Source organism: Propithecus coquereli, unplaced genomic scaffold, assembly GCF_000956105.1.
Source record: "Propithecus coquereli isolate 6110/MARCELLA unplaced genomic scaffold, Pcoq_1.0 Scaffold79, whole genome shotgun sequence".
NCBI lineage: Eukaryota > Metazoa > Chordata > Mammalia > Primates > Indriidae > Propithecus > Propithecus coquereli.
The window spans coordinates 664,978-692,464 of record NW_012154062.1 but is presented as its reverse complement, the minus strand read 5'-3'; the positions used below and the strand labels follow the sequence as shown (position 1 = coordinate 692,464).

The 27,487-nt window shown below is 38.4% G+C and overlaps 1 protein-coding gene across 4 annotated transcripts in view; it reads right to left on the bottom strand.

The window, feature by feature from the left end:
• Positions 1–27,487, bottom strand: part of SLC7A2 (solute carrier family 7 (cationic amino acid transporter, y+ system), member 2) — a 65,201-nt gene that overhangs the window by 6,000 nt on the left and 31,714 nt on the right. For 2 of the 4 annotated variants that reach the window (XM_012663000.1, XM_012663001.1), the window contains exons 2-10: positions 15,868–16,055; positions 13,433–13,823; positions 12,620–12,775; positions 9,234–9,399; positions 8,642–8,775; positions 7,390–7,612; positions 5,345–5,484; positions 2,262–2,364; positions 722–927 (exon numbers count right to left, since the gene is read on the bottom strand). In XM_012663000.1, coding sequence (XP_012518454.1) covers positions 722–927; positions 2,262–2,364; positions 5,345–5,484; positions 7,390–7,612; positions 8,642–8,775; positions 9,234–9,399; positions 12,620–12,775; positions 13,433–13,808 — 1,504 coding nt within the window. In that variant the 5' untranslated portion in view covers positions 13,809–13,823; positions 15,868–16,055. Of the gene's footprint in view, positions 1–721; positions 928–2,261; positions 2,365–4,963; positions 5,101–5,344; positions 5,485–7,389; positions 7,613–8,641; positions 8,776–9,233; positions 9,400–12,619; positions 12,776–13,432; positions 13,824–15,867; positions 16,056–27,487 lie in introns of all 4 variants that reach the window. The other 2 variants (XM_012663003.1, XM_012663002.1) reach the window with 2 other exon arrangements.

Below are 27,487 nucleotides of genomic sequence, written 5' to 3'. Positions count from 1 at the left end.
GCTGTTGGGGTGGATACTTCCCTTTCTTTCAAATGGGAAATGGCAAGACTGTCTATTTTAGGCTGCTGTAAACATACATTAATAATACTGCATGCTCTGTGCCTTTTGTGCCTGTTTCAGAGGAATGACATCACCACCCCCTCAGCCTACCTCTGACCATCACATGTGCGTGCGGGGCCCCTCCTATTTGCCCTGGGAGAAACCTGCACTTCCCTAGCTTGTCACCAACTATCCTGTCTTGGAAACCCAGTGAGAGCAAGGACCGGCTCTCTCGATATCCCAACTGCCTAGCAGGGTGCCTGGCACATGGATGATGCTCGAACAACGCTGCTGAAAATATGACTGATTGTGTAACTGTGGGTGAGCAAACAAGGAGTTTCTACATTGCCTCCCAATCCCCTCGGGTTCCAGTTCAGTCACTGGCAGGTGTCCTTGGCCTGATGCGTCCACAGAGAGCACCCTGACAGCTTGTACCTCTGCCACTCTCGCCTTGGGGAATTTCTTCCTCTCTTCTTCAATTGTCGAGACATGATCAATTTATCCTGCTGATATAAAGATGATCTCAACTACTAGCGACTCTTTAGGTGGAAATTTCAGGGTTCGGGGTGGTTGCTAACACATTCCAGGGCAATGTGAGGCCCTCTGTCCTCTCTTGCATGGTACCAGCTCCACCTACTCACGTCTTCTGGGTCTTTACAACGGAGGCAGGGAGCAGACTTACCCAGGAATCCCACCAGGAAGCTCACGAGAGAGGACGACTGCTGTGTAGGCAGAAGGGAGGGGTTGAAGAGGCTCTGCAGGATGGATCCCTGTCCTTGCAGCATGGTGACCTGGGACTCGCTTTTCGAGGTGGCGCTGGGACATGCTTCCAGACCTTCCTTCTCAGGAGAGTATTTGGGCTGCTCGTAAGATAAGCTGGGCTGGTACCTGTCCCCAAATAAATATTTGTGTCTTTAATCTCAGACACCGGCCCAAATGAAACAAGCACCTAAACCTCTAAGTAGGACACCTGACAGAGTCGCAGCGTGTGCAGTAAACCAATATTTCTCATGATTCCAGCCCCAGAGCGTGCTGAGCCAGGCCACTGACCTTTCCAATAAAATACCTGCAGCCACTTAATTAGAAAGTTATATATTAGGTGCAGAAGAAAGTTAAATTTTAAAGAGAGGCAACTATGACAATAGGATAATGATTCTGAAATGACCTATGCCCACAGGAAATGCAGTTCATGAAAACAGCACAGAAACTCTGGCTAAATCGCAGCTACAGAATAATGCAGTCTTCAGCTCAGCATTCAAAGCCCTCATCACGACCTGTCTCTTAGGTCTCAAATTTTCCTCTCAACTCCTCTGGTCTAACCCAGACAAGTTCACCCGGCCATTCTGCCACCTCCCCACCCTCGTCTGACATTGTCCTCTGTTATTCTATCTTCTTCCTCTAGAGCTTATGTCAAGACACCAGCCTGCTTCGCCTCCTAGCGTGTTCCCCGGGAGCCCCCAGCGTGGCTTCTTCGCCCTCTCAGCAGCCTTTGCCTATTTTTGAAAGTACCATTTTTCTTCCACATAAAGAAATATGCTCACTAAGAAAAATACTCAAAGTATACAGAACAACATGAAAATCATGCATCATACCACTACCCGGTGTTAATCTCTGTTAGCATTTTGGTACAATTTCATCCAGGCATGTGTGTGTGTGTATGTGTGTATATACCTGCATATACCATTTCCTTATGTAAATTTATAAATAATTTAAGTAACTTCTGATGCTATATATATTGTAGCTTTGTATTCTGAAACCGATATATTTCTCTGTATAATTAAGTATCCTTTTATTTGCTGTAGAAGAGTCCAGGAATACCTATATCCTCATTTATTTAACTACCCTCCTATTGATATTCAGGTTAGTTCCATTTTTTTCATTATTGAAATCTACCTTTTCTATAAACAACCTTACATACATCTGTGTGTGCCTCTGATTAAATCTTCAGCATAAAATCTTAGCAGTTGAATCACTGGGACAAAAAGTATAGTATTTTTAAGTGTCTTTATTCAATATGAGAAATTGCCTGTCATATAAATTGGGCCAACCTGTCACTAATGATCAAACTGTATTTGATTCTTTGCAAAGGCCTGGTTGTTTCTATGGACCTGGCCTCACCTCGGTGAGACCGTTAGCTCCTGGAAAGCAAGGATGGTGACGCTCATTTTCTTCATTCCCTCTGCCCCACACGGCAAACCCTACAGAACCACCTGGCAACTCACCTGAGGATGAGAACACAGGCTGCGACCAGGGAGTAGGCCATGAGCGTGCCAATGGACATCATGTCCACGAGCACCTTCAGGTCAAACAGAAATGCCATCACAGCTATCGGGAAAACAAAAGAAAGTAAATGAACGGCCCAGGAAGAAACTGCGTACAGTTAATAATTTTCAAGTCAGGGACAACTGACAAAGACATTTTGTTTTAGTACCAAGGATAAGTTAAGCGAAGTTACGAAAAACATCTCTCTCACAGTAAGATATTCTTCAGGTCATATAAACTGCTAATAAGACTTAAAAAACCCTCAGCTCTCTAGTGAGTACAAAGCACATTCTACTTGATTACTTAAGAAATATTTGGCCTGACAAACAGTGAAAATACTGTATGACAGAATACTGTCCTTTGATGTTTCAGAAGACAAACATTGCTAGGAAACACTGGCTAGCTAAAAACATTCGAACAGAAAGGGCATTCATTGTGGATGTTATATAATCATTTGAATTCCCATATGCATTATGAGTTATAGCATAGATAACTCAAAATTATCTTAATTTTGAAAAAGTAAAATAAAATAATTTTCAATTAAATTATGCTTTCGATGTAGGCTATATTCTACTATGATTAAAGCCGTGCATTCCAGGTAGACTGACCATATCTGAGAGATCAATCTATGGTCCTGCACACCAAATTGAGATAATGTTAAAAAGCAAAATATACTTCGGTAGTGGAATAGTGTAACTTGTACTTAGCTATCGTTTGCTCCATTGAAACATCAAAATTGTGATAATATTGACTTGAATTTACCACGTAGTTTTCCCTATCAGAGTAAGTAGATACCGTGTTCCATTTATATGGTGTTCCAGATCTCTCTACGAACTCTATTATCTCATTTTATCTTTAAGTCAATGATCCTACGAGATAGGCTATTATTTAGTTTTAGCCATATAAAATGGCTGGTACTTGACTATTTTTCACATGGTTTAATCTAATAGGATTATGCCCATTTTACAGACAGGCTAATTTAGCAAGGCTACAACTACTGAGTAGAGGCAGAGTTCCACCTAAACCAACATTCCAAGGGTCCTTCTACAACTTCTACAGTAACACATTGTTTCTTTAAATACACTGTATGCTTCACTTTGAAAACTCTTCATTGCTAGTATACTTATGCATTAAATTATTAAAATTTCAGTAATTTTTATAAGAATCACAGAGAGCCAAATAAGGTAGCCAAGAGAGAAGAAAATAATGAATTATTCACACAAGCTCTCTGATCTAAGTTAAAAACAAAGAAAGGGAGATATGGGAGTATAAAACCACAAAAAAATATTTTAGAGCATTTTTTAAAAGTGGTCTATTATAATGATCTTTTAATTATTAATTTTAATATCTATTATACTGCCAAATTAAATTCTTTCTGAACGGAGAAGGATAAATTTTCCAAAATTCTGAATCTAAAGTAGAGTATTATTACTAGGCAAATTTTTTACTGGAAAAAAATAAGTTTTTATGGATTAAATAAGATGCATGGTCCTTTGGCAAGACTATCTTTAATATCATGACGTATTGTTTAATAATAAAATAGGCTTGAGATCATTTAGTGAAACCTTCATTTTATGGGGACAGAAACTAAATATGAGAAAATAAGTGATCTGACCTCCCAACATATGTCTAATAAAGTGCCGAATTTATCAGAAAACGCTTACAAAGTGAAACTGTTTAGACAAATACTTTCTGACCTTAAAAACATTCCATTTTATACATAATGAAGCATTAGCTTTCTCTAACCTAATTTCCCAACAATTCAGAGCCTCAAAAAAATTATCATTTTGGCTGGAATTTCTACTGCCAAGACTGTTCATCATTTTATCTCTAAAGCTTGCTAAAGTCTTTCTTTGGCTTCCTCTAACAGTATCTTTAAGGCCACATTCTCTTGATCTATACAATCTCTGATATTTCTGCACGGAATAAGAATCTGGCCAAAGGCATTTTATGCGGATGTTACGACATGCCAAGAGGCAGGCAATCTGGACTTCCTGAACGTAACTTAAGTACCAAAACTGCTGAAAGGAAAAACAGATTCCCAAGGGGTTTGAGAGGATATATGTGTCCATAACTCCTCAAGAACCGTGATGGCCCAGGAAGCAGGGATGCCGGCCACACGGAGGGCAGTGATTACAAGGGCCAGGTATAAATTATCTTTGACATTTCTTATATTTAATTAAGACTGGGTAACAGTTAGCTTTTCAAAAATCCTATGGTCCTTTAGCAATATTCGACTTATACCCTGGACAAAAAAAGAAAATATCAAATAATTATTTTAAAATTAATATTTCAAAAATTAAATGCTTTAATTACAATTTTATGCATCAATAATAGCATTTTATGTGCTAGTTCATTGGAAAAGCAATGCATGGTATTGAGTGAAGAACCATTAGAACCCTTTTCACATTTGTTAGAAGCCCAAAAGGTTCAAATAACAAAACAGTGAAAAAAAAATCCCCAAATGGTCAATTAAGAATGAACTTCAGTACGCCACCACCACCGCGATTTTCAGATGTTAATCCCAATGCTCATATACTAATTAATCAGTGATTTTTTTCTTAACTTACATGCACAGCATGCAGACCCTGTTTATCAGTCCATGCATGCGAATAGAATGTTCCAGTCCAAAGCTGAAGAAGCCTACGTTCGTAAAGCTTACCAGAGATGACCCCTGCAGTCAACGTGGCAGCAACTGGTGACTGCCTCTTACTCACTCTGGCAAGAAATCTAAACAGTAAACCATCCCGGGCCATGGCAAACATAATTCGGGGTAAAGGAAACATAGAGCCCATAAGACTAGAACAGAAAAATTCATAATCCACATGTAAGTTATTTTAAGTATTATTCTAGAAAGACATACACAGGTAAAGATGGTACACGCTAAAGTGCAGAACCAAAAAACTCAACATAGGAAACATTCACAAAAGAGTTACCGAACTTCAGGTACATCAAAATAGAAAACCACCTAACTTTCTATTTTTTCCAGAGTCCTGGATGACCAAGATCCCCCTTTTCGTAATAAAAGTCAACTCTCTCTCACCTGCCACCGCACCTGATGATAAAGTAGCAATTATTGGTGTCTTCGTTTTGGAATTGATTTGAGCTAGACATTTGAAAAGCAACCCATCCTCCGCCATAGCATAGATTACACGAGGCATTGGGAAAATGGATCCAAGAAGACTGAATAAAAAGCAAACACATGCAGTATGGCAAACACATTCATGCAAGGTTACATTCCAGAACTGAAATAAAGTAATTATATAAAATTCAGCATAACAGTTGTGATTACGAAGTGTTACCATTTTTTAAATGCACTACGATTGGGCATTTAAAAATATTTGCTAATATTTACCATTGTGCTACTCATTATTCTGTTGCAGATACATACCCAGCAAAATTATCAGACTAAAAACAATACTACAAGTAATCTGTGTGTGTCTACAATTATTACCGAATTAAAACTAAGTAATTAAGAATTTACCAAAAAAAATCTCATTAAGATATTTTTAACAGCAATAATTCAGAAAATAAAATTCCTTAATTGATATGTAATTAAAGAAGAGATTAAGCAATTTTATTTCATAGTAATAATTATTTATAATTATATGCTTTTTATATTTATTTTACCAATATTTTTTCTCATATAGCCTGATCTTTGATCAGATTGGTAATAATTTCCAGCATGATATGATAATCAAGGTAGACAAAGGTAAACAAGAGATCAACTTATGGTAAATTTAGTATACAGAAGTAGCCACAATTGAAAGTAACAGTGAAGTTTAGTATGACAATTTTTGCTTAAGATGTTTTAAATTACTTGTGTTTATTGGCTACACCATTCCATATGTTACTTAGTTGTGAAAAATAATAATTTAAGAGAAAATAAGTAAAATATTTTATTTAAAAATCCATTTTCTTTGTTTTTTAATAAGGCTGGGTTGAGCTTGGCTACAGATGAATCTGTGTCTATCCCTTCTAAGGCCACGGTGGCACGGTGTTGTCACAGTTCAGATTTTTGAAATTATTTGAAGCTATTCACAATAAACCTCAACACCAGAAGATGCCTGAGAAACCAACAGAGTGTAATTGCTACTTAATATTATCTTGACTAGAAAATAAAAGGGACATTGAGGGAAAACAATAAGTTAGGTTGATGAATTCACATTAAAAGATTTCTTTTTCTAATTTCAGACTTTCAGAAAATTATTTTCCCTTCAACAAATACGTGATCAGGCAAAAAGATTAATTTTCCCTTTGTAAGAATATTCTACTGTATGGCACAGTACAACACTAGAATGAAATACCTTACTTATGATCCTATGTTAATTTGAAATGAGGAGCTCTGGAAACCTGAGAAATGAGTTCTAACGTATTAAAACGAGCAGCTACCGAAAATCTGAACGTTTGAGATTCAACTACCTTTTTCTTTTCACATAGATTTTAAGTGAATTTCCACCATTATGAATGATCATTTCTATTTCTAGACCAAGTCCACTCTGATTGGTGCCAAGAGGAGAAACTGTCAGAATTTCACAATGAAAAGCACATTATATGTAAAAATGACACAGCACACAGCTTCTGCTCACACAGACGCAGTATTACTTGAACAGACAACAGTAGACGTGAAGTCTGCACATACGGTCTGAGGATGTCTGGAGCTCTGCGAGTAACACCAAAGCCAGTGAAGCAGCATATTAGAATAAACACCCTAAAGTTTTATAATACATACGTATGTGAATATGTGTGACGAGTGTGTGTGTGTGTGTGTGTGTGTACCAATGCCATATATATATTTCTACTGAAGCTTGGACCTTCATTATCTTGAACAACTGACTCTTAACTCATGTGGGGGCAAGTAGTTTCTATCAACACTTAAGATTTTTACATAGCAATTCTTTTTTTTACCAAACCAGATCCAGGATGTATGGCAATTTTGAACAAACAGGGAATTCAGTGAATACCATAGTTACATAATATGCTCCTTATATTAGGATATTTTAAAAATATACAAAGACAATTTTTGAGACACTGACTACATTTTGTAGGAACCCAAACAGCCCCTGCCCCAAACGCAACGCAACATACCTTGTAGACAAGGCGCAGAGGGAGCCTGCGGCAACAACATATTTGGCAGGACCCCACCCGACGTATTCAAATGCCACAGGAAGGGGGCTTTTTTCATCCAGGAGGTAATATGGCATCATCAGTGTTAAAGCTGCCGAGACCCCAAAATAGGCCATAAAGCAAACAAGCAATGAAGTCACGATTCCAATGGGAATAGCTCTCTGGGGATTCCGGACCTCTTCACCTAAGGAAAAATAAACAAAAGATTTGCCATGTTTAATAAAACATTCACAGGTAAAAAACTTATTTTGTATGACATTCTTCCTCTTCTCCATGATAATTCTCTGTCTTTGTCCCTTTTGTTTCCTTAGCTTGGTCCATTTTATTTTATATGAAATTTCCTTTCTTCTTGAAAGTACATTGCTATTACATAAAAATCCAATTTCCAGAGGAAGAAGAGAAGAAGAGTCACGCAAGACAGTTTCCTGGTTCCAGGAAAAAAAAAAAAAACAAAAACCCTGTAACACACCAGCAATATTAAGTGTATAAGGATAGAACAGTAGTCTTGATCCATTTGGAGAATGATTTATCCACAGAGATTAAATGACTGCCGTGACATTCTTTAGGTCCTTAAATATGAAGCCTTCATGTAAACTTATTTCATCTATTTACACAAAACTCTAGTTTCAATTTTTAAAAAATCAGTATCCTCCTACTAAGATTTAGCATTTGAAGTACCCAAAACATGGTCAATTATAAGGCCACACACACAATGACATAAACCCACAAGAAGCACCTAGAGAGTGATTCTGGCATGATTATTTTGTTGTAAAGGGTAAAGAGGAAAGAACTGGCATGATTTATTTTGTCCAACTGAAGAAGAGACAATTTAAGAACATGATCATCATTTATTATTCATTGTGACAGCACTTCCAGATATGAGGTTAAGGATAGTAATTATGACTAACATTTATGAAGTATTCAATAGCTTGCAAAGTATTTTTCATATGTATTATCTTAGGTAATCTTCATCATATCTGAGGAGTAGGTACTGCTCTCCCAAATTTACCAACGTGGAAACCAAGGCCCAGAGAGTTTCGTTAAGTTTCTTCTTTAGCATCTACAGTAGGTATTACAGCTGGGTCTGGAACTAGTGCCCTTCTTACCCCAAATCCCTCTCTCTTCCCTGGACCCTCTGGCTGCCACACATCAGTACTCATGTGGTACAGGGAACACCTTTCCCTTCTGGGCAGAGCCAAGACACCACTCTTACCAGTCGTTGCAATGCAGTCAAATCCCACAAAGGCATAAAAGCAAGTTGCAGCACCAGCCAGAGTTCCTGCAAAGCCATAAGGCATAAAGCCACCAGCCCCATAGATACTTGTTCCATTTTCAGAGGGCGGCTCTCTAAGGAAGAGAACAAACACATCGGAAAGTCATTTTCATAGAAAATCGTTCCTTCTGGTGATTTATCACAAACTATGTCCTGGGAAGGCTGTTGTATTCTTCGGCCCTTTGAAGCTGATGTATATAAAACTAAAACCTTATTCTTTCACTCTGTCCTGGAGAATGTGGTGGTGCCCCTAACAATGACCCTCTTGTGTCAACAACACCCAATTAGAGCTTGATTGATAGCATATGCAGACGGCCCAGGCCCACTCTCTGGCTGGAACCCACAGCCTTCCAAACTTTTATGTTTGGAAGGAGCCCAGGAAGACGGGTATTAGAATAGAACAGTCCCTAAGAAAGGTCTCAAAATCAGAAAGTTCAAGAACCATTGTTCCAGAGGAAAACTTTCACCTATGTGCTTTTAAAATGTAACATTAAAAAAAGAGAGAAGGGGAAAAAAAACCCAAATATTTTACCTGGCACTCGCTGATATATTTTTGAGAAATTCTTCACTAATCTTCCAGTTTGCCACATTTCCTTTCACAAACCCAGCAACCATAACAAAGAGAAGGACCAGGATATTAACAGCTGTGAAGATTTTATTCACCCAAGCAGATTCTTTCACTCCGAAAGATAAAAGACCTATGGAAAAAGAAAGGAAAGGCATTTTAATTTTTACTTAAGCCTTAGGAAAGGCAATAGCGTTGTGAGGCAAATAGAGGGCTTTAGGATATTATTTCATCAGCATTCCTTTATTTAACTCCCATGCATCCATCCGTTTCTGTTGCTAGTTTTTACTCATTAGTCACCTAATCGTGAAAAAATTTCTTCTGGAACACAACCGATTTGATTTCAGAAGGCAGATTGTGCTCACAATCAGAAGATACCACACTTTGTAAGAAACACATAAATCTAGTAACTTTGGCCATTATCACCACTGATCGTTATATGTAAAGTAACAATTTCAATGAATTGCTGTTCTAAAAAGCCATTTCGAATTTTTATGGTTGTGAACTGTTTGAAGTAAAAGCTCAAACATATGTCCGCCATGTATTTACTGAATAAATAAACAAAACTAATTCTTCCATTGTGCTAAAAAGTACTTTGTTAAATCTATTCTCATTTTCATAGTTTTTTTTTACATTCTGATTGTAAAAGTAGTCGATTTCCTATTCAAGCAATTTGAAGATACAAAAAAAAAAATACAAAGAAGATAAAGATCGACTGTAGTCTCTCCTCCAGAATTCTGCACACAAAAACACATACTCAAACATATTTTCATGGTAGCCATTGTATGACTTTATTTTTAACAACTGCAAAATCTTCTGCTATATTAACGTACCATACTTTAATCACTTATTTATAGAGAATTAGATCACTCATAGTCTCTTATAATTATAAAAAGCACTGACATAATCACCTTTTTATAAATATCTTCCTATACTTTCTAATTATTTCTTTACAACAATTTTCTGCATAATAACATTGTATCAAGGGGTACGCACCTTTATACAAAGCAGTTGGTTCAGACTGTCAAAATATTCTCCAGAGAGTTTGGCCCCAGTTTAAATTGCCCATTTTTTCTATTAGGGTATTCTGTTCATATTCAGAAGATTTATTTATACATTAATGCTATAAGCTCTCTGTCATGTATAGCATTTATTTTTCCCAGTTTAACATTTCCTTTTAACGTGGATTACACATATGTAGGAAAGTTATTAGAATCATCTATACATTTTTCTACAGTTTCTATCTTTAACATGATTTTCCCTTAAACATTAACCTTTGGTTTCTTCTAGTATTTTTATGATTATATTAATCATATTTATATTTTTAATCCATGTGGTATAAGATTTGAATCATGGATCTAAGAAGGTTTATCTTTTACCACTGGGGAAACAATTGTTATAAAAAGATTATGCCAAAGATTTACTTGCTTTTTCCTTACATCTATTCCACCCACCATCAAATAAGGAGAGATTTCTAAACGAGATGAAAGAAGTTGAGTTTCATTCTTCTACCTGTATAATTTCCCAGAGTCGTACAGTAATATAACTGTATTAATGACACAAAGGAAAGTTGTATGGCCAGCACCATTCCTGGCTGCGTAATTGTATGTTAGGTTAGGAACCACTGTTACACACCATGGGGAATAACAAAGCCACTGTCATATTTTATACAAGTTTCCCACATCTCACATGCTCTCTGAGGTCTCATCTCCTACCAACAGTTAGACACCAGTGAATATCTCATCTAAGTACTGCATACACTTCCTGTGTATCTTTAAGAAAACGGTAGCTTCAGGTGACAAGACATTTGGTATTACAATATGAATAGTGATTTATAATGGGGGTTTTGATCTTCGAAGATTCTCAGAACAAAGTTATAACGTAAGCTTAGTGTATATTAAAATGAAAAAATGATGGTGAATGAACACAGGACAAATGACGCAGGCCCTGCCCTAAGTCTTGCCATGGACTATAACGGCTCTAACCACGTCATAGTTACGTGCTTTTCATCGTTTAGAGATTAAAGCTGAATATTTTAAGTTCATTGAAACCATCCCTAAACAAAATATGATGTAACTAATTTAGTGTTAGCTAGGCTGTTTAGAAACCAAAACACAAAAGTCTCTCATTTGTTGAAAAACAATGGGTGCAATTTTTGACGTTAGAAGCAAAATGTAAAATTTTGCAAAACTTTAGAGCCAAAAATTTTGTTCATGTTCTTATCACTATCCCTATAAAAACATTTAATGAAAAACTAACTTTTTGAAGGGTAAAGCTATTTTCAAAATTATATAATTTTGCAAGTAAACATTTCATAATGGACAGAAAGATATTTCTGTCTCAGCTTTCTAAGCAAGGGAGAAAAATAGAGACAAGGTTGGCCAGAAAAAGCAAGGAGCAGATTGCCCAGGGTAAAGCAAGTAGGAAGTAGGAACAGACATGGATTTTACTCTCGGTGCAATCTTCGATGGGTTTAAGCAGGACTGCAGGTAAGAATGACAATCAAAATAGAAAATGCTCAAAATAATTTAAAAAAATATAAAGAGACAGAGGGGATTAGCTATGCTCATAAAATAAAACTGGCTCTCTGAGTGCATACTATGTACCAAACGAGAAGGCTGTACGAGGTACAGACACACTGATAACCTCACCCTGCGGACGAGCAAACTGACTAATGTAAAGATTACGTAAATTGTTCAGTGTTCCAAAGAGAGTAAGTAGCACAACAGGATTGAAAGTCTGGTTGTTCTGACGCTAATTCCTGTGTCTTTCTAAACCACAATGCTACAATACTGATGAAAACGGAAAAATCCCAGTGCCAAGTATGTTTGTCTACATAATGTTGCCATTAAAAACATGACAGGTGATTTGAATATGCTTCCTTTTCAATCAGAAGCTTACATTATATAGATGAAGGCATGACAGAAAAATAGAATTTTTTCTAGAAATAGTATACCTGCAAATAACCTTAGCTGTATCTAACAAGATGAAACAATGTCAAGAAATTATAGTCTTCCTCATTGACACTTCACTGCCATTTTTGCAAACCTGCAATTAGTATTATAAAATCAATGTCTTCATCCTATTATTTAGAGCATGCCAAGTACCATATACTCAGAAGTACTATTTCTACTGTTCTACACAATTTAGACTTATTTTTGAAACACACCTATCACTAAAGATAAAATATGATCCCAGCCAGTGACAAACCCCACAGATGTCCAACAGTAACCTAAATGTATAAATATGCTGACATAGTCTTCAGAACTCAGGCCTTGAATTCAGAAGTATCCTATTTTCCTGGGACAATTAGTTTGGCTTATCATGAGGAGAAGCACAATGGATTTTCTTACCTGCTAGAAGTAATATAAGGCACATAGCAAAAAAGTCTGGATACTCTGCAAGGCCGGTGTAATTCATTCTGAAGTATGTCTTCAAAAACTGCCCAATCTGTTTGCTAAGAAGTTCATCAAAGGTGCCACTCCACGCCCTTGCAACACTTGACGTGCCTTCCCAAAACACACAACATGCAGAGAATACAAGGTCACTGGCAGTAAATTAACATAACATCCTTTGTCACTCTATTCTAGGATAAGCATGAGATAGTTCACATAGATTGATTATTTTAATCACATATAAAAATTATCTTGAGGCCGGGTGCAGTGGCTCACACCTGTAATCCTAGCACTCTGGAAGGAGGAAGGATTACTTGGGCTCAGAAGTTCAAGACCAGCCTAAGCAAGAGTGAGACCCCCATCTCTACTAAAAATAAAAAAATTGGCTGGGCATTGTGGCAAGCACCTGTAGTCCCAGCTACTAGGGAGGCTGAGGCAGGAGGATCGCTTGAAACCAGGAGTCTGAGGTTGCTGTGAGCTATGATGATGCCACTGCACTCTAGCTGGGGCAACAAAGCAAGGCTAATAAATAAACAAATAAAATAAAATAATGTTGATAATTTATGGGAGTATATTGGTAATTACATGGAATTGGGTAACTTTATTTGCAATAAAGAATGATATAATTTTTTTAAAAACCAGGGGTGAGACGCAATGGGATTAAGTCCTCCACTCGGGCTCATCAGACCTGCAGCTGAGCACGAAGGCTTCTGCCCCGGGGGGTGCTATTTCTACCATTCCACACAGTTTAGATTTATTTTGAAAACATACCTATGACATAAGATAAAATGAGATTCCAGCCCGTGATGAAGGCCCACAGCTCTCCGACGGTAACGTAAGTGTACAAATACGCGGACCCCGTCTTGGGAACGCGGGCCCCGAACTCGGCGTAGCACAGGCCTGCCATCACCGAGGCCAGCGCGGCGATGAGGAAGGAGACCACGATACTGGGGCCGGAGTCTGCTTTGGCAACCTCCCCGGCCAGGACGTACACCCCCGCGCCCAGAGTGCTTCCGACCCCGAGGGCGATGAGGTCCATGGTGGACAGGCAGCGGCATAATTTAGTATCTTCTAGACTGTCCAGAGTGACGATTTTTCTCCGGATCAGACATCGGGCAAAAGTCATGGCTGCTCCGCAGGGAATCATTCTGCCAAGGGCAACCTGGGCAGGAGAAGGGAGGAGGTCAGAAGCGCACCTGGAATCATCATTCCTCCATTTAGGGACCCAGTGTCCAGGCACAAGTATAGCAGCTGTTATTTATTTATTTATTTTTTTCACTTGTTAATAGAGGTGTGGCCCAGAGCAATCAGTGGGAGGGTTCAATAAACCAAAGTTGCAAATTTCCTGTAGTTTACTCATATATTCCCCTTTATAACGGACTGCAACAAATGGCTTATGTCGCCAGCGAAGGAATAGCAACCTTGGCTGTTTACAAAGATTTGCCATTTTTGTTCACTTACTACAATTTTTTAAAGATATGATGATAGAAATATATTCCAAGAGATGGCTAATTTAGTCCATGCTACAAAAGGAAGAGAGTGAATTGCCTCCTGTTTTAGGTTCTCTCCCCCCCCCTTTCTTTTCTTTAATTATTCATTCAACTCAGATGTCTTAGGCCTTACTAAATGCCACGGATCCTGCTAAGAACATGTGTAGAATGATGCTACATAGATGTGGTCACTAGCTTTATGGGACTTACAGTCTAGCTGTTGTCTAAAAACTGGTAAAAAAAAAAAAAAAAAAACATGATAACTATGTCTTCTACAGCTTTATCAAGTACGTGGGAGCTTCTCTTGTTTTCATTTTAAACAATTACTGTGAAGCAGATGTGAACATCTTAGAATTTTAAACAATCACCCCCCAAAACATGCTTAGATTGAAAACTGCTATTCAACCATGCTTTACGTATGAATTTGTACCAAAATACACATGCTTATTATATTTATCTGAGATTTCTAAACAGATAAATCAATCCAAAGTCCATGCCACCTATTATTATATGTTCTTTTTTTAACGGAATGAATACAGTAGACAGAAAGTCTCACTCCCCACTCTCCAGAGGCCCAAACAATCAAACACTGAAGAGAAAATCAGGTTATAAAATACGACATGGATTTTAGTAAGAAAAATTATATATATACGTAGTAGAAAAGTTTAAAGCAAACTATACGAAAAAATTTACAGTAATTATATCTGGGTGGTGGGTTTTTACTTCTATGTATTTCATATAATATGTATTATATTGCTAATACCTATTTCTAATGTATCTCCAATGAATATGTACAACTTACACGCAAAATAAAAATAAAAATTAAAAAGGTCTACATGGCCTTGTCTACAGAAACATGTAACTTCAGTATCTTCCACACCACCTGACAGAGTGACAAAGTGTGGCTCGTTGAAAAATTTGCAAATACAAATGAAATCTCCAATTTTGCCCATATTCAGGCTTCCAGAATCAAACCTATCGAATTCACACTTCTATAAATCAAATGGGTATCAATTTCGAAATTGCTAAGCCTTAAATAGCTAATTTTCATATAACATGCCTAGAAGACAAGTCAAGTAAGTGTTCTGCTTAAAAAGAATCAGTAAGTGAAAAGCAGAAGTCATATAAAGGCCTTCTGGGGATGCGGTGGGGGAGAGTATTTACTAAACGCTGAACTTTTGGAACATTTAAGTGTTTTTATACAAACAGAGATGCACAAAGGTCAAGAATGAGGGACCACTGCCAACTGACAAGTGCTCAGAAACAAAGACCCACTGAATGTCACTAATGATTTAAGATCCCTTGAATGTGATATATATTATACTGCTAATACCCATTAGCAGTATACATATACAACTTTAGGAATACAACTGATGGACAAAATGAAGCATACCTGTTTGTCATTTAACTAAATAAAAAACTAAATAAAACATGATGAGAGTACTTGATTAACCTCAGCTTTTATGAGTAAAAGACACAAATCCTACAACTATTGCATATTTAAAGAGAAAGGATCTGGAAGGAAGTAACGAAAATGAAGAAGAGATGGGGGGGTGATAGGATTATGGGTGAACTTTTATTTTTTTTAATCCTTTTTTCTGGTGTTATGGTCACAATATTGTTTATGAAATTTCTAAAGAAAAAATAAGGCAAGCCAACCATAAACAAACTTTCTTTGAAAATGTTAACGGTAAAAACTGTTTATTATTAACTTACTCAAAATGAATAAATTAGTGACGGTCGCCTCTTCAATATGAAATTGAGTTCAATTCACTCCAGATTACACAGAAGCAGGACTGCTTATAGACATGTACAGCAATAATCAGGTAAAATCGGATTTCTGTTGCTTCTTTCCGATTGAGGATGCAAAGTATTTTATGTACAGTTAGTTTTTCTATGTTGCTCTGGGGAAATAAGACAAAGATGCCATTTGTCAAGCATTCATTTGCTTTTGAGTAATAGAAAAGCATACGTCAGAAAATTCTCAGAACTGACAGGTTGCTCAACGTCCTTTGCAAACAATTTCAACTACGCACAGCCTGGTTAAAATACTGATTGCAAAAGCCACAACGAAACTAATTTTGTAGAAATATATAATGCGATGGGAGAAAAGAATGTGAAAACATACTGGGTCAATTTAGTGAGTCATTATTAAACAAACATTTATTGAGTCCTTGCAGGTGTATCACACAGTAGGTGAAGGAAAAAGATAATCTGGTGCTTTTGTAAAATATATGTTTTTGTGGAGACACGCTGATAGGTGAACAGAGTGTGGCCACAAGGGCATGAGAAAAGAATATTTATGCCTTATGTTAGTGACATAATTTGATATGTATGTATTTTTTAAGTTTTATAACTTTCCCCTTAAAAATTTTTAAAAAGATAAGTTCGTTATGTGAAATGGTTATGACAACCCTACTGTCATTTTTACAAGGCACTTTGGTAAAAAAAAGCAAAACCTTCCCAGGATTTACAACAAATACATACGCAGAGATATGCAGGGATTTTGAAGGTGATTGATCCTATTGATCTGCAGGGCGCAGACTTTGTTTTTCCAGGAGCAGACCACGGATCTGCTCCATCACACCACTCCGGCTGTTGCTACTGTGACCGAGGATTCGTATTTAACACGAAACCTACGTACACGTAGTCAAGGACCACGACCCACACTTGCAGAAGAGGCCCGTGCAAAGCTCAGACCCACGTCCTTGGCCTTAAAATATAAACAGTCTCATCAGCATCTCTAGGAGGTCACAAGTGATTCTGAGGATACCAGAAATAGATATGCGTCTTTCTTCAATCAACGATTATTTTATTCATTGCCAAGACAGTGGCCTCTCTCTCGAGGAAGAAAAATATGCACCTATTAGCTTAGAGCTGAAAATATGATGAGCCAAAGGAGGGCCAGAAGGGATTAACAATACGCTTTGCCACAGAAAGGTCTCTGAATGACATTAATGAGCCTAATGATACATGTGGGTCTTTTTCACCCCAACCCCTGTGGGAACCTCAACCTTAAATGTAACAGTTTCTAGGCTCCTTATTCCTTGATGGGGCCCAATTAATTCTTACCAAAAAGCTAAATTCCTTCCTCAGCAACTTAGAATGCCCTCCCTCTAAAACTTCTTCAATCCAGTCACCAATGTGCCAGCACAGAACTTTTAGGTCTAGGAAATGCCTAGGCCTGATGCTATGATATTACCATAGAGCAGGCTTCCTTTCAACCACCCACAGCAAGCTTTCAAAATCTGCTAATCGCAGTCAAAAGTCGATCCTAGATTTTCACTTTATTTCAAAAGTTTGATGTGGCATTTAGTCACACAGAAATAAATCCTTTCCTCCCCTAAGTAAAGGCTGACATTTCAAACTTAATCCTCTGTATCAGTGTCACAGGCCTTGACAATAAATCTTACAGGAGAAACTAGCCGTGGCAGGCCAGTGGGGCCGGCATTCCAGCAAACCCTAGACAAATTAGCTTGTCCAAATTATAATCAGTTTTTTCCTTTCTCATTCCAGTTGCTAGTTTCATGATGAGACATCTGCACTTTCTGTTTTTGGACTGATGAGAAAAGAAATAATTAAACCATATAGAACAAAGATCTTTGCCTCATCGGATTTTTTTCTAGACTTTGATTTTGCAATCTCCAAACCCAATTATATTTCTACAAATTTAAAGTTCCAATACAAATTTTCAAATTATATTGTAGGTTAAATAATTTAGTTAAAAAAAACATATAGACATAATAGCATGGAATTGTTGCTTTTCTCTCATTCTTCTTTTTACTTAGTTTTGAGAAATTTCTCAAAAAATTCATCAAAAGTATAATGAAAGGATAAAAGGCAATCAGAAATTGTAACAGTTCAGGCTTGGTTATCAAAAAAACAGAAACAAATAACAGCAAACTTCTGCATTCAAATCTACAACCTTAATTGTTCTGGAAAACAAGAACACTTTTTCATATACATTTCACTTATATTTGATCCAAAACTTATCCTTTCTCCAAATCAAATTTTTCCTTCCTTCAAAGTTTTCTCCAGGTTGGTAAATGCAAATGTAGATATAAATAAAAATTAAAGACACAGTTGAGGCCACTACAAAGTTAAAACCATTGGAGTAATAACGTTCATATTTTCTCCCCTTCTATACCAAATACTATTGCCATGAAATTAGACTAAAAATGTATTATTTCAAAATTTCTGATATAGAATCCAGACATAGGCAAGCATTTTTCCTATTTGTTTATTCTCAATAAATAAACAGCCAATAGAGAATTTTGGAAAGTTTGTAAAGGCAACTGGTATTTCAAAACGTGAATCCATTTAACTTTAGTATAAGCGAGAATACAGCAGTAGGCAGGCACATCTAGAGTTGTCTTGTTCAAATAGGCACAGAACAATAGAAACAAAATTAAGTGTCCAACTTCTGTTTTTAGACTTCGGGAAGAAGAAGAAATTGAAATGAAGAAAGCAAAGCCCTCGGTGTCTTGGTAACCAGAGTCTCTGCCCAGTCAGCACCCTGCTTTCCCGGTCAGAGCTCGGTGGCAGGCGTGGGCACCAGGCAGGTGCCCGTGCCCGTAAGGTCTTCAGCAAACTTTGGCTAATCCAGCACTCCAAATGCCAGCGGGCACAGCCTGTTCCCTCTCCCCAAGCTGCTAGGACCAGCCACTTCTGTACGCCATTGCAAAACACCAGCAGATACCCTTTCCGAAGTTACTTCAGCTTACTGGGGATCCCTGCCACTGCCGCCTGCCCTCCCCAACAGCACTGTCTTCCCACCCCCAAGCCACAGGTAACTGGACCAGAGACAGACACCCGACTCAGGGTTAAATATTCAAAGACTGGGTACACTCAATTAGATATTCCTGAAACTCCACAGAACACAATGACTCAATCAGTCACAACATCCGGTGCTCTGGCTGAAGTCACACAGACTGGGAGGCCAGTCTGAGCGGTGCAGAGACCAAGAGGCTGGTGGCAGAAGCCAGACCACAGCCATTCAGTGGAGGGCAGAGGTGGAAGATTCTTCTGCCCCAGCAGGGAGATGTGGTGGTGGCGGGAGGTGGCGAACAGGCCAACTTTCCTCTCCCCCAGGCCCTGCCTACTTCCCATGTGCAGTGTGTGAGATCCCCCTGCATTATTTCCACAAACTTCTGTGGCTTCAGCTACCTGGAGTTGTTTCTGGTTCCTGAAACCAGAGCTCCTGATAAAGGTCAAGACCATACTGGAAGGACCTGCTCCTCCTGGCTCTGCTCTCACTTTCAACTCTTCCAAACGCACCTTCTGCCATTTCTGCTACATTTCCTGATATTCCTCTTCTCTCTAAAAGCAGGTGTCCTGGTGGAATGACTTGAATTTGTTTATTTTTCCAATAAGGAACTTAAAGAGTTTAACACACATCAGGCCTGTCCTTGACCCACAGACATATATACCCTCCACTTGATCGAAGGCAGAGAAAAATCTTTTCTTCTTAGACATACATACAACCAATCTAGATTCTTGGCAACGTCATTTCTCCAAACGCTCACTATTGCAATGAGGAACATCCTATACCTAGTCGAGGTCCCAGAAATAATAAACAACGTTTCTATATAGTACCTACTAAAGATGTTTAAAACGTTTTCTTTCACCAATGAATTACAGTAGAAAGCTAGCAGTAGAGCAATTATTTACCTAAATGCAAGAAAGATACAGAAGGAAGCACTGGGAATCTTTTAGCCTACTAGAGAAGGTTTTTAAGTTTCCGGAATCAGAGAAGAGAAGTCTCTCAATATCTGTGCCTTAGGACTTTAATGTTAGTGGGATATTTTTTGCTAAAAAATGTAAAATTCTTGTAAGTACTTCCACTATTTTATTAGTTCAACAGATACTTCAGGGCACTCTATTAGACACTAAAACCATAAATAAAACGGCCATAATTCCTCCTCTTACGGCACTTGCAGTTGTTTGGGTGACAACCATTGTAATATCAGAGAGCAAATGCTTGTCCATGAGGGAAGTGGTGAGGGGCACAGCAGGGTCTCCTAACAGACTTTGATTGGGATTCAGGTCGTTAGAGAAACTTTACTAGAGAAAGCTATATTTAATCGGAGAAATAAAGGATGAGTTGGATTTAGCCATCTGTGCAATGGGAAGGAGGGTGGGAGAGGAGTGGTGGGAATTACGTGTTCCGAGCACAGCGAACAGCAAGTGAAAAGAACAGAAAGTAGTTTGACACGTGTAAGGTTTAGGAATGGGGAAAAGTTAGGAGTAAGCAGGGGGTCCCTAGGCAGTGCAAAGAGCTTGACCTTTACCCTGTGGGCAGTGGGGAATCATTGAGGACTTCCAGCCAGATACGGAATTTGAGAAATATCATTCTGATTGTATTGTAGGGAAGGGATAAGAAAGATCAAGACTGGAGTTAAGGAGAAAGATAAACGGACTACTGGAATAATCCAGGCATCAGGGACTGTGACCTACTCTAGGGTAAGGAGAAACAGAGGAACCGCAGAGCTGAGCTTCTCTTGGTCAAGGAGGAGGTCGGGGTGGGGAGGGGCAGAAGCGTTTATTCACTGGCTGGTACACTGTTGAGCTCTTATTCTATTGAAAGCTACAAGTCTAACTTTATGTGGCATATAGTTTATAGATAACAATAAAAGGGAATGAACGAGTTATGTCAGATTGACCTCAGTATAACTTTGTGCAAGGAGGGTTCTGTTTTGTCTTTGTTTTTATCATTTAAAACTTGCACTCCCATTCTAAAAATAAAAAAATAAACACATAGTAACTTTAAATATATTCCTCTAGAATATAGTTGAAATTTCCACATCTAATTCTTTGGACCATCAGAAAACTAAACAGTAACATTTGGCAAGACATTTTCATGGAACTAGGTATTTTATAATAAATGAGTGGGTTTTCTAGATTACTGATGTTTAAACCTCTAAGTCTTTGACACCGTCAATCAGATCTTGCCACACACAACTCAGTGGACTTCCTGAGTTTTATGGCGGCTGTTTGCTGGGGTAATAGCTGTCCAAACTGCTCATCTTTACGAGAGGGTGATTCAATATTACTTTTCAATGAAGCTGTTTAAAAAGATGAACACAACCATTTGAAAAAACAAACCACTCAATATTAATTCCACTTTTAATCCACTGTCCACACAAATTAGAGCCAACTCAAGGATGCCAAGGAAATCCAGAAGACCCAGATGAAACCATGTTCCTGTTGCCTTTTTAAACAGGCTGTGCTCGGGAAACAAGCTTTACTTGTTTCTGGGTTAGTAGCTGAATTTCAGATGAAAGATGCTAGAAGTATGTGCATGGACGAGGAGGAGGAGGAGTAGAGCAGAAGAAAGCACTTTTTGTCCAAAGGCAAAGAACTGAGAAATACTTTAGAACACTCTGGTCTCCTTTAATCATTTTCCTTCCACACAGAGCTGAAGTACTCCTTTCAATCCACCACCCTGCACCCACCCCCCGCAAAAAACTACCTAATTTAATTAATTGTTAGAATTCAACCACTTTCGTTTCGATGCTAGGCAAAATTCTTTCCATCAAACCGCAGCAGAAAAGGAATTTAACAAGAATTCACATTCGTTTTTAGTTCAAGAAATTTAGAGGGATACTGAGTTATGGTTTATGGTTTAGCTGCATTTCTTGAAAAATGGTCACTTTGGAAACTGTATTTTCAGTTTGGAAAAGCATGTTCTGATTTGGTTCTTCTTAAAATACAGAAACAGTGTATGACCAGAGATTTTATCATTAGCTTCTTGGCAGACTGTTGAAACACTGCCATTGGCTGAGTGATGTTTGCGAGTTCATATTGGCTTCAAATTAATCTGCATAAAACATTCCTATTGTCTGCTTAGAGAAAGCCATTAAAAGGGTGCCAGTTCTTCATCACTACAATTCAAAGCCTCTAAAATTTATATCTAGAACATGCCACAAGAACAATTTTCAAAACTAAAACAACTTGAAACGATGAGGTCCTTGAAACTGAAGACTGACATTCTCGGCCCATTTCTATTCCACTTATTAATATGCCATAACCATAAACAATTTCTCCAATTAATTCTTCATTAGACTCTGTCTTAGTTTTTATATTATTGCATTGACTGAATTCAACCTATCAGCTGATCGACAAACTGTCAGTGTCACTAAAAGATCAAACCTTAGAAACTTCAAAAAGGAAAAAGAAAATAGTCTAAAGATAATTTCTAAACCAAATTCCGGGGAGCAAGAGAATACAGACAGAGGGAGAAAGACAAGTAAACTGACCATTACTACATAGGTTAGGCGTTTGTGGGTAAGGGAAGGCCAGGGCACACAGGGACACCCAGGAGGGGCGCCCTGCTCAGGCTGGGATCGGATTGGAGTCAGGAGGGAAGTCGGGGACGCCACGGCTAATCTGATTCTTCATCCACTTTTCCACTCCAGAATTCATTTTTTAGAAAAGGCTCACTACTTCTTAGCTACCCCTCAGAGCAAAGAATATAAATAATAAAACCAATTTAGCATTTTTCTAGTAACTAAGCAATATCCATAATCTTTGACATTGATTTTTAAAATTTTGACAATTTATATAAGCCACTTCGTAAAATCAATTAAAAGTTCAAATTTTCCTCTTTGGTACTTTATATGAAACAATTCCTTCCTTGGAAAAAGATCCTGAATTTTTATGTAAATATTTAATAGCAACTATAGTTATTTCTCTAATAAACAGTAAAAAAAAAAAAAATCCTTAAAATAATCATATTAAGGATCGTCCATGCTTCTTTGAATGGGCCCCCTGAAGAGACCCACTCACAGGGCGCTTGGGAGGGATTAACAGATTAACACTTTCCACGTGCCCTCTGGCTCCCTCCTCCGCCAATGAAGGTGAAACTGCTTGTCTGCTGTAAAACAGAATGTACACACATGCCCACACCATCACCTCTAAACAGGATTTATTCAGCTTAACCTAAATGACTGGCACTTGATCCCTAAAACCAAGCTTGACAGGACACATCAACGAAGGACAGCTCAGAGGACATCAGGACGAGGGAAGAGAGAGTTGTACCAAAGATGCGAAGTTAAGGACAATTACTGCAACTACAGCAGAGTGTAAAGAAAGACAAATGCCACTGAGTGCTACAGGATTGTCTAAATAGTTCTGCAGAGATTTTTACATATATCCAGTTGTTTAACAATCCCCCAGTGACATTTAATTTTAAAGCCTTTTTAATGCTCTTTATTTTTCAATATAAAGTGCATGCAAATATATTTTATAAATCTTCACATCACATTTGAGTGGATGCTTCTCTAGGGCACCCTAGAAGAAATCGGTCCCCATCTCACTTTCCCTGCAGAATCCCTTTGTCCCTAACAGGTGGCTGTTTGCTATGGGCAAGGACAGTCCTAAGTTTCAAGTCATCCTGGTCTCTCCTTGTGCAGCTCTCATGACTAGAAGCCCTTTTACTTCATGGAGCTCTTCTATAACTAATCTACCCATTAGTCTAACTCTGCCCTGAGAAGAAAGAAAGAAAAATGTCCTCGTTCAAATAATTCCAAAGTGGCCACCATCCCAAGACTTCTCTCCCCTCATTTAAATACATTGGTTCAAAGTATAACGACCACACTTTGAAAAACATTAACTTAAAACATAACACTCCCAAGAAGATGGAAGGTTCCAGATGTGGTCAGGTACACATAGGGTCTAATTTGCTTATGATATATTGATACCTCCATTCTACAGACTTCCATTCTTTTTGCTTTGTTTTTAAAAACCACCTTAAATTGCCTGAACGCAGTGTACAAAGCTCTGCTGATCTGCTTTTGGATACCTCCTCAGCCCTTCTTCTGTTTCCTCCTCCTGCCCTTTAGAGCTACACTGGGCTCCCTTTTAACTTACTGCCTCAGGGCTTTCTGCAGTTGTTCATTCTTCCTGGAAAGTTGCTTCATCTCCTCTGTGCTGGACAGTTTCCCAATCACCCACGACACTCTCCCCCAAGCTAAATTAGGTCAACCTATTACTTGCTCTCACAGAACTCTGTATTTTTACGTCACTTTTCTTTATCATAATTATAGTCAACTAGTTGGATGAACATATGTGTTCCTCCATGTTATGGGCTGAATTGTGTCTCCCCCAAAAGATATGTTGAAGTCCTAACATCAGGGACCTTATTTGGTCATCTTATTTGGAGGTAAGAGTGTATGCAGGTGTTATCAAGTTAAGATGAAGTCATTTGAGGGGGCCCTAATCCAATACGATGGGTGTCCTTATACGGAGAGGAAAATGCCATGTGACACACAGGAAGGATGCCCTGTGATGAGAGAGGCAGAAATTAGAGCGACGCAGCTGCAAGCCAAGGAAAACCAAACATTGCCACCACCGGAAGTGAGCAGGAGCAAGAAAGGGCTCTGCCCTACAGGTTTCAGTGGAGCATAGCCCAGCTCCACCTTCTTGATTTTGGACTTTAAGTTTCCAGAACTGTGAAACAATACATTTCTGTTAAAAGCTACCCAGTTTGTGGTACTTTTTAAATGACAACCCTAGGAAATTAATATACTGCTTTAGAATATAAGTTTCTTAAAATCAAGGTCTATATTTTATTCATTTGTTGGATCCTCCGTATCTTGCCGGTGATTTATAGAGAGAAGTATGAGAAACATTCGCTCAATGAATGAATGAGTGGATGAATGATTCATACCTGGTTTGTAGTCAACTAAAACCCTCATGTCTTTTTTTCTCAAAGATATCCATATACAGTAATCTCCTTGATTTCATTTTGTTTCACCGATCATTGTAAAACCTAAATCCAGCATTTTAAGTTTCATATTATTGGGGATCGTGATGTAATGCAAGTCCATGAATCAAAGTATTAGGTGCCCTGTGTATCTGTGCATCGCTGCCGGTTTGATAAACAGGTCTTCTATCTTAAGCCAAATAAATGATAAAAAATGTTAAACCTGACCGAGACAAGGGCAGAGTACCATGGCATGGCACCAAGGATGTCCCTTCAAGTTGATATCGACCCATTCATTAATCAACACTCTAGGTACACATCACGCAACCAACTAGAAATCCACGTCTCTCCAGCTTACCCCAAGGTTAACATATATTGTGTTCAGTGCTTTGCTGAAATCGGAATGCGTTATGTTTAAGCTTCCCAAATTCTCCGGTCTAATAGCCATGTAAATAGAGTGTGCAGTTCGTCAAGCATAAGTTGCTCTTGGTGGAATCAAGATGCCTTTTGGAGGTCAGTTACTTCTTTTCCAACTACATACCACAAATTGCTGGAATTTTGCTAGTGAATAGTGTCCAGTTCCCTGACCTGTGGTTTCCAGAATCTACACTGATCTCTGGTTTGAAAATAAGGGTAACCACCTCTCTCCTTTCTTCTGCTCCCCTTCGTACGTCAGGGCACCTCCAAGATTACAGATGGTCACTCCATGCACATAGCTACAGATTCTTTTAATATCACGAGATGTAATTTACCCAGGCCTGAAACAGTGAACTAGTTTAAAGTAGCTAGGTTCTCTCTCACCAACGTGGGCTTCAGGTTCCCTTCCAGCCATTTGTTCTGTCCTTCTAGTCAGGTGGCCATTCTTCTCGTAAAGACAAAAGCAAAATGGGGGTTCAGTAGGTCTGCCTTCTCTCAATCACCTGTCGCTACCATACCAGGTGCCCCCTCCTTGTTCATCTTCCTGATTCGATATTTCACAGAGCTTCAAGATCAAACATTTCTTTGCTATTTCTCACACATTTCTGCTAGTTACTTTATTCTTCCATCTTTTAAATCTGAACTCCTCAAATGGGATTCCCATGGCAGCCACAACGAATCCTTCTGGCATCTGCTTCTCTTGTCCCTCACATTGAGCGTTCATTACCGGATGAGGATTTGGACTGAATTTGTCTTTTCTTCTGTCCAAACAGTACCACCTCTTAGGGTTATAGTCAATGGAGTTACATTCACATTTTCTGAGTGTTTAGAAATCTTCTTTTTAACAATCTAGGGTGCACAGATCGAGTCCACTAGCTGGTCTTTAGGGAATGTCTTAAGGTATAAGCAAATTATTCATGCCCCTGTCACCAAAAGACAAACATTTTATGACTATTACCAAAAAGTATAGCTCGTGCAAACTTTCTGAACCTCCCAAACTCTCCCGACTCAGCCTCCCTATTTCACTTATCTCATGTCAACAAAGACCAAGTTTGTTTAAGAATCTTGCACTGGAAGGTTTCAAACAATCCTGCTTGCAGGAATGTCCTTATTCGTAAGCAGCAAAACAACGTTTCATCATCTAGGGCACTAACACCACCAAGTTGCTTAATATATCCGGAGTGCAGACTCATACACGGCCAATCACTAATGAGGCACCCAGAAAGCTACCAGGATAATGCAAAGGCAAACAGCTCATGTCAAATCAAAACCCCAGCAAACAAATCCTTCCTACCTATCACCTGCACCTCCCTTGGGACCTGCCACTCCTACAGTTCACACGTCTAAACACGTATCTGTAGAGTGTCCTTTTTCCAGGACATCTTTCTTTGCACGCAAAGATACTGTGTTAAGAAGTAAAAAGAAAGTGCAACAAATACAAATAATTACAACCATGAATTTTGGCCACTTTCTTGTTTCATATTCTAGAGCTTGTTTTTTATTATATATGGTTAAGGTACGCAACATGATGTTTCAATAAACTTACACATACTGAAATGGTTACCACAGCGAAGAAAATTAGCATATCCATCAGATTCCAGTATCTTCCCTTTGTAAAAAGACCACTAAACACTTTATTTTTTTTTCAAGTAGAGAAATACCCATAATGAAAAACCTCTTTTAATGAGGGGGATCAAGAGCCAAGCACATCTAAGACACCCACAGGAGGACATTATTCAAGGCGAACTTCTCTGGGGGGCTGAAAGGATAATTTTAATAGAACAAGTGTAGAGAATGGGGCAGGATGTAGAGAACATGAGAAAAAATATGTGGAAAAATGGTTCGGTGTTAGATCACAACTTTATTTAGATGCAGGGATACCGCTGAGCTCTGAATCATCCTTGACTCTTGCCCTAATCAATAATTTTCAGTAATTTCTCCACTTCCAAAAGTTAAAGTGCTATCACTAAAAACAGCAAGCAGGCGCAGGGAAATGAATCGTGTTTGCTGGGAACTTCTTTCTGATTGCTTACTGTGGCTCTGTATTTTTATCCCTGCTAGAGACAAGCTAGAAAAAAAAATCAGGGTTAGGTGTGAAAGTCACCACTACGTATATAAAAGCATACACATTTCAGTCAATTATTTAATATTTTACTGATTTTTGACATGAGGATGAAGGGAAAGAGGTGGGCAAATTGCTTTTTTGCCCCTTTG